The sequence below is a fragment of the Podarcis pityusensis genome (assembly GCF_964106645.2).
Source record: "Podarcis pityusensis genome assembly, chromosome: 15".
Taxonomy (NCBI): Eukaryota; Metazoa; Chordata; class Lepidosauria; order Squamata; family Lacertidae; genus Podarcis; species Podarcis pityusensis.
In genome coordinates this window covers 42240469-42255700 of record NC_138040.1, presented here as the reverse complement: position 1 = coordinate 42255700, position 15232 = coordinate 42240469, and the positions used below count along the sequence as shown (strand labels likewise).

The 15232-nt window shown below is 46.0% G+C and overlaps 1 protein-coding gene and 1 long non-coding RNA gene across 9 annotated transcripts in view; both read left to right on the top strand.

The window, feature by feature from the left end:
* ADAM28 (ADAM metallopeptidase domain 28) overlaps positions 1 to 5418 on the top strand; it is a 74989-nt gene extending 69571 nt beyond the window's left edge. The window contains exon 25 of the mRNA XM_080982371.1: positions 1545 to 5418. Within this exon, the coding sequence (XP_080838497.1) occupies positions 1545 to 1577 (33 nt within the window). The 3' untranslated portion in view covers positions 1578 to 5418. The remainder of the gene's footprint in view (positions 1 to 1544) is intronic.
* Positions 1 to 15232, top strand: part of LOC308463870 — a 439765-nt gene that overhangs the window by 294450 nt on the left and 130083 nt on the right. The window lies entirely within an intron of this gene.

Below are 15232 nucleotides of genomic sequence, written 5' to 3'. Positions count from 1 at the left end.
TTGGAGGCAGGATGTCTTTGAATGATAGCTGCTAGGAGCAGCAGGTTGGGAGTGTGCTGTTGTGCTCAGGTCCTGCTTCTGGGCTTCCCCTAGGTTGTCCACTGCAAGGACAGCATGCTGGGCAAGAAGGACCCTGTGGCCTCATCTATCAGGGGAAGACCCAGCAGCCATTTTCTTCATTCCTGTGGCAATGTGCTCAACCATAACCTTTTGTTCCCTGAGGCAAAAAACATGTGCATTGCACCTGAGGGAAGGAAGCCATTTGGGAAGCTTAGGGCAGGCTATGCAGGCCTGCAAGCAGAACCTGAGCACAACCGCTCTCTCCCCACTGCAATTCCCAGAAGATGTTGTTCAGAGCCATGGTGCCCCATGGTGCCGTTGTGGCTAATAGCTAGGGGTAGTTTTTTGCTCCATCAAGCTGTCTTGTTTTCTTTTAAAGCCATCCAAGTTAGTGACCATCCCTACCTCTTGTTCAAGGGAGAAAGGCAGGAATAATTTGAGGATGTGGCACACCACATAAATGGATGGTGGAGATGTATACATACATACAGGCCCCACTTACTGAGCACAATGTGTTTCCTAGAAATCATTCGGTCTGCAAGTGTTTACATGAGTCCAATATTTCTACGTATAAAGGTAAAGGTAAAGGGACCCCTGACCATTAGGTCCAGTCGTGGCCGACTCTGGGGTTGCGGCGCTCATCTCGCTTTATTGGCCAAGGGAGCCGGCGTACAGCTTCCAGGTCATCTGGCCAGCATGACTAAGCCGCTTCTGGCGAACCAGAGCAGCGCACGAAAACGCCATTTACCTTCCCGCCAGAGCGGTACCTATTTATCTACTTGCACTTTGACGTGCTTTCGAACTGCTAGGTTAGCAGTAGCAGGGACCGAGCAACGGGAGCTCACCCCATTGTGGGGATTCAAACCGCCAACCTTCTGATCGGCAAGCCCTAGGCTCTGTGGTTTAACCCACAGCGCCACCCGTGTACCATCATTTCAACGTATACCTATGGGGAAATTTCTAATGTGTTCCCAACCGTGGAATTTTGACCCCACCCCCCCAAAGCCAAGAAAACCTGGGAAAGCCTAGAAAAAAGGCTCACTAATTTGTCTTATCACTAACCCCCCCCCCCCCATTCCTCAGCTAACCAACAAAAGGCAAACAAGGAAGTAAAAGGTGCTCTCTGTTTGGATAGCTGAATCTGTAGGATCTGCATGTGTGTACATATATATCAGAGCAAAGGTGAAGAGCATATATCAATCTACGTAGCCAGAGAAATATAATGGAGGAGTTTCATTTTTTGTTTTTTGTTTTTAAGATGCTTTTTTCACACTTCTTATCAATTTGTATGTATAATGATTTTATTATTGCTTTTATTGGGCTTTTATGCAAGCTGTTGAGCACCTCCATTTTTGTATAACTAGCTTAATCAAACTAAAATAGCTAAAAAATAGGTGGTGTGCTTAGGACTGCAACATGGAGAAACTTGGGGAACTTTGTTTTTTTTTTCCTTTGACTTCAGCATCTCTTTGCTTTTGTCTTAGGCATTGAAGCCCCCAGGTAACCCCAAGATATGAAGCAAATGAAGGACCAAACCAAATACTGTTCTCCAGTTTCAAGGAACCTTCCCCCCCATCACCAATCCCCATGGCTTCTCCATCTGTGAAGAAAACAGAACAAGCTTTGTTTTAAAAGGTCTAATGGTTTTGTCTGCAAAAGGAATTGAAGTATTTGTGTTCAGAGTTTTGTTGCCTGCAATCCTCCTGACTCTTCAGCAAGTAACTGAAAGGTGCAATATTCAAGCATTTTGCAATATGTCCGTAGTGATAGAATCATGATTTAGGAGATCCTGGTACAAAAGAAACGGTGAACTGAGCCACGTAGTTTTAAGCAATGAAGTTTCTTTCTGGGCCAGTGGTCTCCATGCCAGTTGTGATCGCCCATCACTGCCATCTGTGGACAAGACCTGAGGTTTTTGGAGGCTGCTCAAAGCTTTATGGGATTAGGAGTGGGATTTTTCCCTGACTACTGAACTGCTCATCTTATTTTCATGGAGTGAGAGCATACCACCATGCCTTGAACAATCCCTCAAAACAATGCAGGCTATTAAAATGGGGGAAAGTCAATCTGTTTGACCCTTCTCTCCACCTTGATGCATCCACAAACCATCACTTTCTCAGGATGCTCAGACTCCAAATCTCTTGTGCTTCACGCATTTACTGCTAAACAGCTTCCATAATGTGCATTGGTACTAGTGTTGCCAGCTTCTTTTACCAGCACTGCGCCTGTGCATTTAACAACAGCTTGATCTGCAGATATGTGCAGGTGACTGTGTTTCTCTCTCAAATGCTGACTCTTTCAATCCAAGCTGCTGTTAAAGGCAGAGGAGCAGGGCAGTTGGCAACCCTAAATGTTAGAAGGCATCCTTGTTAGCACTTGCTTAGACTAGAGTTCCATTTTAAATAGTTTATTTATCATAGAGTGTAAACTTAAGAAACACTACTATTCAAATGCTCACATATGCTTTAAGCACCTGATTTGTATGTGGCTGTGAAATAAGTTGGAATACAACAGTATATTCTTTCTTTTTGGGTTAACTCTATGAAAAGGTCAGTAGTGAAACGATTACTGTAGAAATTAGCAGGGGAGCAATGGGATCCAGTGTACTTTGTGCAATATCAAAAAAATCAGGTAGACCAACACAACTAGAAGTATAGACTTGTTAGGTCAGAACAATTACCTTTCGCTGTTTTTTGATAAGGATTCTCCATTGCTCGCTCTCTCCTCACACAGAACACTGTGTGCCCACAGTCTGCTTACTTTTCAGTTAATTCATGTCTCCTTCCCTCTGCATCACCAAAGCAAGCATGGTGTGATCATATGCACAGTTGCATCAAGATTCCTTGGGATACGTGCATGGATCAGTAACGCACCCTGCATTGTAGTGAGGGATGTGATCATATCAGGATTGCTTTTCTGCAGTGTTTTACTGAGAGATATGCACATCAGGACCAGAAAAGTGGTAGACAGAAGATGCATATGAACCAAAACAAATGGTGTGGTTTGATTCTGAAATTAATTACAGATTTTTCTCTGGTTAAATTGGAATTTGGAAAGAGCAGAACTTGGGGCTGGATGGAACAGAAATGCCATCAGAGCAGGACTTTAGGGCAGATGACGGGGATTTGACTCAGCAGAATGAAGATGACTGCAGAAGGGCTGGTTTAACCACATTTTGTAGTAAGCACATTACAATGTAAAACCAGGGAACAGTCTAAATTGCCTAACTGGAAAGCTCACCTAGATTCCTTGACCCGCAAGCTGTACAGAGCTCTCTGAAGGAAGATCAGGTCGAAAGAGTAATCTGTGAAATTAAAGGATACCACACAAGGCACAGAATCAAAAATCCATAGCATGTGTCTCTTCGTGGACCAGCATTCTCAACCACCTGTTCATGTTTTTCGTTACATTCACAGCACAGATAAGACCTCAAAATACCGTATTTCTGATAAAGTCTTCAAATTTGAGCACAATGCTTGTCACCAGGCAAAGAGTACAATCAGAATACTGTGCATACAGAGAGCTGTAAGATGGTCTTTATTTATCAATAGTTCAGATGCAACTAGAGTTTGGGCCTTAAATACAAGAGTTGTGAATGTGGAGTCATGGTGAGCATTTATGGAAAAGCAGCAGCAGTGGGGAAGGAGTTAACCCTCACTGCTGCTTTTTCTCTGCAGCCAGTGCCAGATTCAGGGTTGTGCGGACGGTTCCTCCCCACAGGGCACTGAGCAGACAGGGCACAAAACTGAGAAGATCCATTTGGGGGACAGAAAATTTTAGCCTTGCACATGACACCATGTTACAAAAGATTACCAACTCCACCCCTTCTGTAGCCCCTTCTCATCTAGTATCCCCACTGCTTAGCTCAGAGGTAATAGAGTGGCGAGTGTGTTTGAGAAAGAGAGTGATTCCCTGCAAGTAGAGCAAATAAAGCAAAGAGACAAGTTGGTTACACCATTTCCCCTGGGTGTGCTGCTTTTCTGCTTGCAGGGAGTGCTTCAACATGGGAAACACACTCAAATGGCACCTGCCTCCCACCTTCAGCCTCAAGTAGTCCCATCTATTCTGCCATCCCCTTCAGGGCTCTGCCACCTCATTCCACTGCTTGTGGACATTAAGCCTTAGAGATCAGGTTTCTTGGCCTGAGGAGAAGGAGCAGGCAGGCAAGAAGAGGGAAAGCAGGGCTAAAGGAATCATTGGGCATCACCATTTCTCCCTTGCGGCTGTCCCTGCCTATAAGCCAGACACACAAATAGAAGATTGCCAAGTTTCAGCTACAAGTCACATTTTTAGAGAGTTAAAATGTTTAAACTTAAAGCCACCGCCCTGTCAACTCTCTACTCTGCTTTTAAAGCTCAGATGTCTGGGGACGGCATCCCTGCTGCCTTTGCTGATGACACAGCATTATCAATCAGTTGCCTCTTGTTTTTCTGTCAAGGACACATTCCAGGCAGGAAAAGAGCTCATGGAGGGTATGGAGCAGACCCACTCTCTTTAACAGCATATATGGAATCTTCTGCAGTTGTACTCTCCATGCATTTCAAAGGGGGCAGGTCAAGAAAGTTTCTCGCTAGCTCATATCCCTTTTCTCCAGCCATGAGTTTTCTATTGATTATTTCTTCTGTGTTTCCCCACCCCACCTTGGGGGAGCTATTTTTTAATGTACTGTAAGTGATTTTGCGGGACGTGGGTGGCGCTGTGGGTTTAAACCACAGAGCCTAGGACTTGCTGATCAGAAGGTTGGCGGTTTGAATCCCCGCAATGGGGTGAGCTCCCGTTGCTCACTCCCTGCTCCTGCCAACCTAGCAGTTCGAAAGCACATCAAAGTGCAAGTAGATAAATAGGTACCGCTCCGGCGGGAAGGTAAACAGCATTTCCGTGCTTCTCTGGTTCGCTAGAAGCGGCTTAGTCATGGTGGCCACATGACCCGGAATCTGTACGCTGGCTCCCTCGGCCTATAAAGCGAGATGAGTGCCGCAACCCCAGAGTCGGCCACGACTGGACCTAATGGTCAGGGGTCCCTTTACCTTTACTTTTTAAGTGATTTTGCATCTGGTGAATGGAGATTTTGAAATGTTATATTGTTATCTATGGAGAAAGTGTATTTACAAATATATCTGTATTTAAAATGTTATTATATAAAGTCTAAACTTTTCCGGGGGAGACAAAACCCCCGCCGTAGAGTATCTTGTCTATTTATCCATCATTTTATTTTGTTTAAATTGCTTCTGTGCCAATTTACATTTCTGAAAAATGTCTAGGTTTATGACCCTATCTCAGCATGGCAAATAGAGACCGTTGCAGAATGTCAAAACAAAGCCTTAAGCATGAAAAATAAAATTAATATTGACCCTTAAAGCAGCACAATTAATGAGGGACACACACACACACAAAACATTCTATATTTTGTTTTCATTTGTAATGTAACAAATGGTGTGGAATACAAATGTGTTATTGTATTGTTGCGATTTGAAGGACTTATGGTGCTCCAGAACAAACACAATTCAGCCCCTGTGTGTGTGCTGTGGGTGAGATGGGAGTCATGCTATTGTGCTATCCCTTCCTCTCTGCATTCCCCCACTCACTGCTTTCACTAGGCTGAAGAGCCCTCTTCCCACTTGGGATTCTGAGCATATTGCTGTGACAGTGGAGGCAGAACATGGCCTTCCCCTCCATTATTTTGTCTAATTCTCTTTTAAAACCATCCAAGTTGGTGCCAATTGCTGCTTGTGGGAGTGAATCCCATAGTTTAACCACACACTGTGTAGGAGAAGTACAGTGGACCCTCTAGTTACGTACCGCTCTGGATACACAACTTTCGGATTACGAATGTGGCAAACCCGGAAGTGTATACTTCCATGTTTCACCATGCCGGCATGTGCAGAAATGCTCAATCGCGCTGCGCACATGTGCAGAAGGAGCGCCTCTGCCTATGGACTTTTTGGGTTGCAGATGGACAGCGCCATCTTAAGCATATCCAGCGCCATGGTGCAAAGGTCCCTCCGGTGTCCCCCCCCCCCCATTTCCCAGAGTTGTTGACCTCCGGCGAGGCTGGAGGAGGCGGGCAGTGGCTGGAGGGTGGCTCCTCTGGCAGGGAAGAGGTGGAGGCTGGACGCGGCACCTCCTGGCTCAGCTGGCCGCTTTGTGCTGCGGTGGCCACGGCAGGTGGAGGCTCCAGGTACGGCGCTGCTTTGGTGTGGAATGGCAGAGGCAGGCAAGGGTGGCGAGCTGATGCCGGGAGCCACCGCGTCCAGCCTCTGCCTCTTCCCTGGTGCCCCGCGCCACTAGCCTCTATGGGCAAGACGCCCCTGTGGACGGACCCCCAGAACGAATTTAATTCGTATCCGGAGGGTCCACTGTACTTTTTTTTGTATGTCCTGGATCTTGACCAGCTTCGCTGGGTGTCCCCAAGTTCTAGTGTTAAGAGAGAGGGAGAAAATGCTGAACTCTGCCCACGTTCACCACACCACGCACAACTGTGTATGGAACGATTAAAACCATTTCAACATATATAAAACATGTTTAACAATTCCATTTAAAAAACAATTCAAACAAGTTCAAGTTAACACAGATTCAGACGGACAAAATGTCCACTTAAAAGACTTGATGGAAAAGGAAGATCTTCATTAGGTTTCCAAAATGATGCTGATAATGGTGCCCATTGAATGCGTAGTGGGCAGGGGTTCTAAAGGGTGGGTGCCACCACACTAAAGACCCACTATATATATCACACAGATGGTCTCCCCTGATGAGATGGCATCTGCAGGAGGTCTTCTCTTGCAGGACACAGTGTATAGCAGGTGGGGCAATCTTTCAAGTATTTTTCAAATTTTGATGGTACTCGAGCTCCCATCAGCTGCAGCCAACTTGGCCAATGTTCAAGAATGATGGGATATTTAGTCCAACGACAGCTAAAGGGCCCTATTCCTGCTTCAGGTGGTATAGTGGACAGCAACTACTAATACAGAGTGCAGAGGGTGAAACCATTATTCAGTGTTCTCCTTGTTAAAATAGAATAGATGACACATGTCTCACAGTACTGAACAACTCTTTCTCCCTTTTTAATAATAACAACATGGGGGGGGGGGAGAGAGAGAGAGAGAGAAAGAGATCAGGATTGGGATGCCAGGACTCTCCTCACTGCACTGCAGTCCCAACAAAAATCACACAACCCTTTCCTGCAAGGCCAGATTAAAGTGATGGGGGCGGGGCTTTCCTGTTCCTTGTCGTGCCCCACCTAGACTTTAGGTCAAAACAGTACTTCAGAACTGTACACCTGTGTATCTGCAAAGCAGCCCTGACATCTACTGTTTAAAATCTACAACTACATTCCAAAAAGAGATGTAGCATTTTCATATTACTTTTTCTTCTGGGTGAAAAGAGTTGTGAGCAACTCAAATGCTGGAATGAAGCATGAAGTGCAGAAGACACAGGACAGACAAAAAATCTAAACTATATGGAATGTGCTCCACCAAGATGTAGTCACCAGTTTGGATTGTCTATAAATGGATCATTAGACAGATTCATGGGGGATAAGGCTACCAATGACTACTAGTCACAATGGCTATCTTCTACTTCCACTGTGGAGGCAACATGCCTCAGAATGTCACCTCAAACAATCATTTATTATATGATCACAGACCTGCTAAGCAGAATACTGGTTGCTGGGAACTGCAGGTGGGGAGAGCCCTGCTGCACTCACTTCCTGCTTGGGGGCATCCCATAGGTACATGGTTGGCCGCTGGACGATCTTCTTATATTCTTATGGATGTAGCTAAACAGAGCTCCCCACTAGCCATGTGAATCCTGCCAAGGGAGGCTCAATAAACGTTTTTCAGTTGGCATCCAGAGACTTGGAGGTTTTGAAGCAAAAGCTGAATGGCCATCTGTCATGGATGCTTTAGCTGTGTTTCCTACATTGTGGAGGGTTGGACTAGATGGCCCTTGGCATTCCTTCCAACACTACAATTCCGTGATTCTGTGATTTTATGACTGCAAGGGAAAGGGAGGGGCGCAAGTGCCAAGACCCTGGCAGGCCACGGTACATGATTGGTGGGGATTGTTCAGCCTGGCAAGTCACATGTTGTGTGGGCCTGTCTTAGGCATCTTCATATGTTTTGCCACTACTCTGCAGCCTTCCCAGCTGCCCAAGCTTCCTGATCTGATCAAGTCCATGGGAGGAATTACCTCTTGATGGCATCCCATGGGCTTTAACTGAACCCTGGGCACCTGGAAGGCTCTTGACAAGCAACAACATAGAACTGAAGCTCTCTGCTCTCAGTCAGTTATGCGGATGCTGCTGGACCACAACTCCCATCATCCTGAATCATAGGCCATGCTGCCTGGGGCTGAGAGGTGTTGTAGTCCAACAACGTCTGGAGGGCTACAGGTTCCCTACTCATGTTCTAGTGCAGGGGTCAGCAACCTTTTTCAGCAAGGGCCTGGTCTACCATCCCTCAGACCATGTGGTGGGATGGACTAGATTTTGATGGGAGGGGGGAGAACAAATTTCTATGCCCCACAAATAACCCAGAGATGTATTTTAAATAAAAGGACACATTCTGTTCATGTAAAAACACAGATTCCCGGACTGTCCGCCGGCTGGATTTAGAAGGCGATTGGGCCGCATCTGGCCTTTGGGCCTTAGTTTGCCTACCCCTGTTCTAGTGTCTACATTTCACCTTTTTCTGCATCATGACCACAAGGTGGAGCAAGAGGATGACACCAACACAGCCTGCAAGGAATCACACCCACCCACACCAATTTTGCATTACAGTAACAGCCCACCTCTTGTCTTGTCTGACAAGCTTCACTTACTCTTAACTAATTATGAATCTTGGTACATTTCCTGTTGGAGACATGTGCATTAACCATGACAGCTTTAACCTAAAAGCACAGAAGTCTCAGACAGTCTGGCACCAAAAGCAATCAATAGGTAAAGCCCATTTCTTCCAATAATGCATCACCACAGGAATTATACGTGCAGGAAGACCGGGGCAAAGAAGGAGCTGTGATCTTGCATCTTTTCATAAACTTAACCTGGGCTCCAGACTATCTGACTGACTGCAGAGTTCAGAAGGGAAGAAGGCTGAGTAAAGATGGCAAGACCTTTGGCAGGGGGCTGGGGGCTGAAGCCAATATGGTGGTGGTGGGGATTTGATTCAGTTTGAATTTAAAGCTGAACCAACTTAATTGAAACTTTCTGATAGAATGCGGTGTTGCAGGGGATATTTTTCAGGCCAAGGGCCGAGGACCACCTGCCAATGGTGGACAGGGACAGATGCATAAATAGATGGAGCAATGAATGTAAATGTGTCATGGATTGGCTAGATGCAGAAGAGTGGTGGGAGGCACCATCTGGGGAGGCCCCAAGGAAAGGCGGCTTGGAGCCAGGAGATTGGTGGTGGGATGACAATGAGTGGTCAGAGTGAGAAGAGGAGGTGTCGGAAGCTGAAGAGGTAACAGGGCTTAGTGGGCAGGGAGAGGCTGTGGCAGAAAGCAGTCCAGAGCCAGAGGCAGAAGTGGAGGCTGGAGAAGAGGGGGCCAAGAGGCAGAGATCAGGCAGACTGCTAAAGAAGACAGGGAGCCTTCCCCTTCTGCTGTGACCAGGTCCCCTTGGTACTGGTCTCACAGAACATGAAGAGGAATGAAGAGGGTAGAGCAAAGAGAGAAGACAAAGGAGTCCCAGGTTGCTTGGGAAGGACCTCAGAGAGGAGGAGACTTAGGGAACTGTCGGAAGGCAGGGACCTTCAGTCCTGGCAACTGCCTCATTGGAGCAAGATCTACTGTAGAGAGCTACTGGGCTCATTAGGAATGGACTGTTTTGTTTCTTTGAATAAAGAGTTAACCTCACTGGCATCATGTGAGTTATTACTTACCTGACCCTGGCACTCTCCTCTGACAAAAAGTTACCTCCGTACAATAGGTTGGGGTTTTGACATACACTCAGATGTCCCTCTGCCCTCTGTCTGGGTAACCAAGAAGCATTATCAGGGTTCAATTCATTCCAGCCTGGCAAAAGCATTTGGGGTGTGAAGCAGGGCTAATAATGCATGTGAGTTCTAAGAGTCAGATATAGTGGCCTGGAAGGGCAATACAAGAACTGAAAGACAGCCATCTTTCAAAATTTGCAGTTATTTAAATTTTTTAATGTCCCTCTCCAGCCAAGTAATGTGCTTTTAAAATGCACAGAGATTTTGGGGATTGAACCTGGGATCTTCATATTTATTTATCTTATAAAAGTAATTCTATATTCCCATTGTCAAAATATATCAGTGCAGCATACAGCATTAAAACATAGAACAGTGTTAATATTTACAGAAAATCATTAAAGCAATAGGCTAATACAGAGAAAAAAGGAAAAATTAGCTTCCAAAGCATAAAGAGATCCACAAGCAATACTTGAAAGTGGAAAGTGAAGGTGCCTGTTTTTAGTGACTGCTAACCCTGATGCCTATTTCCTACCTCCAGCATCATAAGATTCTGAATACCAGCTGTGGGAGATCACAAGAGGGAAAAGTGCTGCTGCTCTCAGGTCCTTCCCATGGGCTTCTGGTTGGCCACTGAGTGAACAGGGTGCTGGACCAGATGGGCCGCTGACCTGATCCAATGGGCTCTTCCTACATCCTTAATCTCTGCTGGAAGAGTCTTCCACAGCATGGGACCAGCAACAACACTAAATGCCCTCTGTAATACAGGAGACAACCAACACAGGGGGCAACTCCTCTGGAGTTTGCACACCAGTCACCACCACTGGAAAGGCCCTCCCTCTGGTGCCCCTTTCTGGCACAGGGAAAATAATCCCTCTCTTCTGAGTGTTGTGTGGTTAATAGAGCCATATTTTCTTTCCTCTGCCTCTACCTACATCCCACAGCATGCCAAGCTATTACCAGACGTAGAGAATCATTAGAAACTCCTAAATGCCCAATCAGCGTTTGCTTTTATTCAAGTGCGAGTTAAGCAAGCTCTGAGGTCAAGTGAATTGCACCTAAGCTAGGTGGGGATTTGGGGGAGTAATAGAAGGGGGCGGATTCCTAACAAGTTTCATAGCAATCCCTCTAGTAGTTTGGACAGGAATCTCTACCACAGATTATTACCTTCCTTTCTCAAAGCCTCACAGGGTACATGCTTCTTTTTTATCCTCACAACTACCCAAATCAGTTCAAAGCCTGGATCTGAGTCATGTCAGCTCTGGATTGGCCCAGGTTGGGGTCAACCTGAAGTCCTGGACTGGAACCCAGATCAGGTCAAGAGGGTGTGCACAACCCTAACAACAACTGTTCTAGGGCAGCCTTCCCAACCTGGTGCCCTCTAGACGTTTTGGACGACAACTGCCACCAGCCTCAGGCAGCATGGCCAATGGTCAGGGATGATGGGAGTTCTGCCCCCAACAGTATCTGGAGAGCCTAACCTAGAAACCTTTATGACTCAGATGGGGTTTAAACCCAAGACTTGAAGCCACTACACCACACTTGTGTAAATCAGTGGATGGGTCACCAAAGCGATTCAGTGAAATGGGGGGCGGTGTTGACTCCTCTATTTCTTTTTTTAAAAAAAATCTCCAAGATAGTTATGCAATATCCTAGTTTGGAACCTTCTGCAATTGTCAATCTCAGCCATCAGCTATGTATTACTGATAGATAAAGGGCATTCATGGTTAATTACAAGCTTATTGACAGCCTCCCCAGGGTTGCCTAAATGGGGCCTCCCATCTTTGAGTGCCTGTGCACTCAAAGACAAGAAAATGGGCCAGCCAGCAAGGACTGGGACCACCGGATGGCTTTTAGAGTATTCTTCAGAAAAACAACCAGGATATTGACACATGGTAACTGACACGAGATCCATAAATAATTCTGTGTAATATATGACCTCTGCCTTCCAGGAGTCTCTAGAGTGGAGAAAGGCAAAGGTTAGGATATTGACTGATACATCAATAACCACTATTGGGGGAAAGAAAATAAGTTTCTGAGGGATTTCTCTCTCTCCCCCCCCCTCTCCTTTGAATAGCAGAATTCTTTTATCCTCTAACAGAAAAGATAAGAACCACAACAGCAAACCACTGCAGCATTGTCTTGGTGTGATAGACCTTGGATTCAGCAGAGAAAGACAGAAAAGGATGATTTAGAGTGGGGGTGGCGAACTGGATCTGACTGGCCAGATCATTATCTCTCCCACCTACTAAGGGTCAAGCCTGTCACCTGGTACCACAGTGATGTTGAGAGACTTGTCTTTGCCCACATGGTTTGAAATCAAACTGTGCTGGGGGAAACAGTCCACAAAGAGCCAATGATGCGCTGATGGTTGGGTCCTGCAGTGTGTTGTGTACAGGGATCTGCAAGACTTGACAACCAGCTGATTGCTGGACCTTGTGGACCTTGGGGCTTTACAGGTGCCCCGGTCATCTGATCAGCAGTGTCTGAAAGCTCCTTTTCAGATAAGCCAGGGTAAGTAGGCATGGTTTGGTTGAAATGGTTGAAATGGCTTCAAGGGTCAAGTGGAGAGGCCTGGTGAGCCCACTGCTGATTTAGAGGAGAAATCAATGACTATGAAATGGAACCAACAGAAAAGCTGTGCCTTTAAGACTTGAACCTACAGCCTCTGTCATCCCTGGAGGGCACAGACACCAAAGTCCATGAAGTTCTAAAGAAACTTGGAGTTTCTTTGTAAGCCCTGAAAACAGAGCACTTTGGGGAGGTGAGAAGGCAAAGTTTTTCTAGATCCAAAGCCAGTCCTTCTACTTGCAAGTTGTGATGAGAACCCTGATCTAGGCTGGTTTCCTGTGCCAGTCTGGTACTGGCAGAGCAAACACAGAGACCTTTCCTCTGTCCCCCCCATGCTTGTGTCCTGTCCCAATTGAGGGGCTGAGCTCCTGTCTGGATGTGGCTGTGGCTCCACTGTTTCATTAAGCTCCAATGCTGCCTGCCAGGGGTTATGATTGTTTCCTTAGTGTGACACTCAGAAAATCTGGAGTTTTAGCAATCATAAACACAAATAGTATGGCAGCACAAACAGGATCAATCAACATCTGACAGGGCCAAGCAAATTTTGTCATAGGGAAATAAAAGGGAGGACTTCCCCTGAGCATGTGGCTATTCAGAATGCTACTGTAGTTGCCACAAGTTCTATCCCCCCCCCCAAAAAAAACCCAATGCTAAGCTAACAGCAAAGCCATGAGGGAACTGGAACCCCACAGTCTTTTCAGAAAGTGTGTCCTCTGCAGCAGCAGGAAAACCCTGTCCTTAAGAGAACTGCTGACGAGCCCTCATGTCTGAATCATCCGGCGATCACCCGATCTTTGGGACGCCTGTAATTTGCCAGAAATTATCATGCCAGCATCAGCCGTGTTCTGCAGTACAGAGTGATGTGGAAAACAGAGCTAAAATATTAATAATACTAAAGTGCAGTTCAGGCAGAATACATATACAGTTTGTATCTAAAAGAAGCACAGGAAAGATGAAGGGAGGTGAATCACCCATTTTCATGCAAATACAGTCATAAAGTTGTAGAGTTGGAAGGGAGCCTGAGGGTCATCTAGTCCAATCCACTGCAGTGAAGGACTCTCATCCTTAAGCATCCATAACATTGCAAGTGTGAAGTCTGTTTCTTACTGCCATATGATAAACTCTGAATCAGTGCAGCAGAGGTACATCTTCTTTCCATGTTGCTGATCTCTGTACCGTGATGAAAATGGCTGCAAGCCCTTGCTGATACTAAACCTACCAACCCCTTGCAAATGCTATTTGCCACATCAACTCCCATCATTACTAATTTTGGAAAGTAGAGTTGAGTCAGGACTACCCACAAGATGTCACGGATATTTTCAGCAAAATACTCCCCAACCCTCTCCTTCTGTTGCCCAACAGCCACCATTGGGCAATCCTCTCCTTTTAGTGTTTCCCCTCTGCAGAACATGTGCTTATTCATTTACATTTCCAGTACTTGCCCACACTCTCCGTGTCCCCCACTTGCCCTCAGTGATGCCATCACATAACTAACTCTGCTTATAGCATCATGGCATCATCCCATTCACTGCATGGATCCTCCCTGACTGAGAAACATCACGTGTGACAAACAACGCAGAACATATCCATAGGCAAGTGGTGCATAATGCCTTGAATTGTGACCACCAAACTTCTTGGGCACATTTGGAATGTTGAGAAGGTGCCGTGAGCACAAGTTCCAAAAGGGCTGCCATGGGAGTGTAGCTTAACACAAAATGGCTGCTATGGAAGGGGTGTGCAGGAGAGGCTGGGTGAACGGGAACTGAGCAGGAAATGCAAACAACTCCCCATGTACAGAGGAGATCTGAGGGGATGTTTACTGAGACCTTTAGCAGGCACTGTAGAAGGCACTGGTGGGCACAGTGATGCCCACAAGCACCACATTGGTGACCTCTGCCTTAAATGAGCCAACATTTAATAAGCCAAGAAGGGAAATGAAGAAACAGCTGGAGAGTGGGAGAAATGGAAGAAATGGACAGATCCAGCAGCAGGCGGAAGAAATGGTGGCTTTGCAAAGTACTGAAGGGAAAGGTGACCATCCACACAATATAAGGGGCAAGATCCAAATCTGCTGCAAGTGTGTTGTCCATACACAGAGGATTCTCATCATCTCAACATATCCATTTCCTCCCTTTCTCCTATTCTTCCCTTGCACACCCAATTTAAAAGCCACATTTTAAGCTCATCTTTGGGTGAGATGCATGTAATCTCCGCCTGCCCTGCCCCCCCCCCCCCCCCCGCAGCAGCAGCCTGAAAGCAATGGAATGGAAGCCCCTCATTACTTATTTAAAAGATGGAAACCAGAATGGATTTTTTCCCTGAGATATATTTCAGCCCTTTGGTCAGAGAATCAGCTAGGGAGGACAGAGAAAGAAAGACTCTTTCCCACACCTCCCGAAAATGACCCCTCCCCTTATGATTTGTGGGAATCTGTCATCTATTCTCATGACTGCTAAAGGCTATTTTAATGAAAATGCGCAGGGCCAAGAATGCTGCTAAACTTAAACAGTAACCAAGCAATCCATGACTCTGGAAACAATGTTTTAAATGTGATCTTGAAGGGAGGGGTTAGGGGAAGGGATAATTTCTGTTTGTATTTTAATGTGAGCCTACCCAAATTGTACATTATGCAAAAATGTGCGAACCCGCTGTCTTTCAAAATTCACACTTCT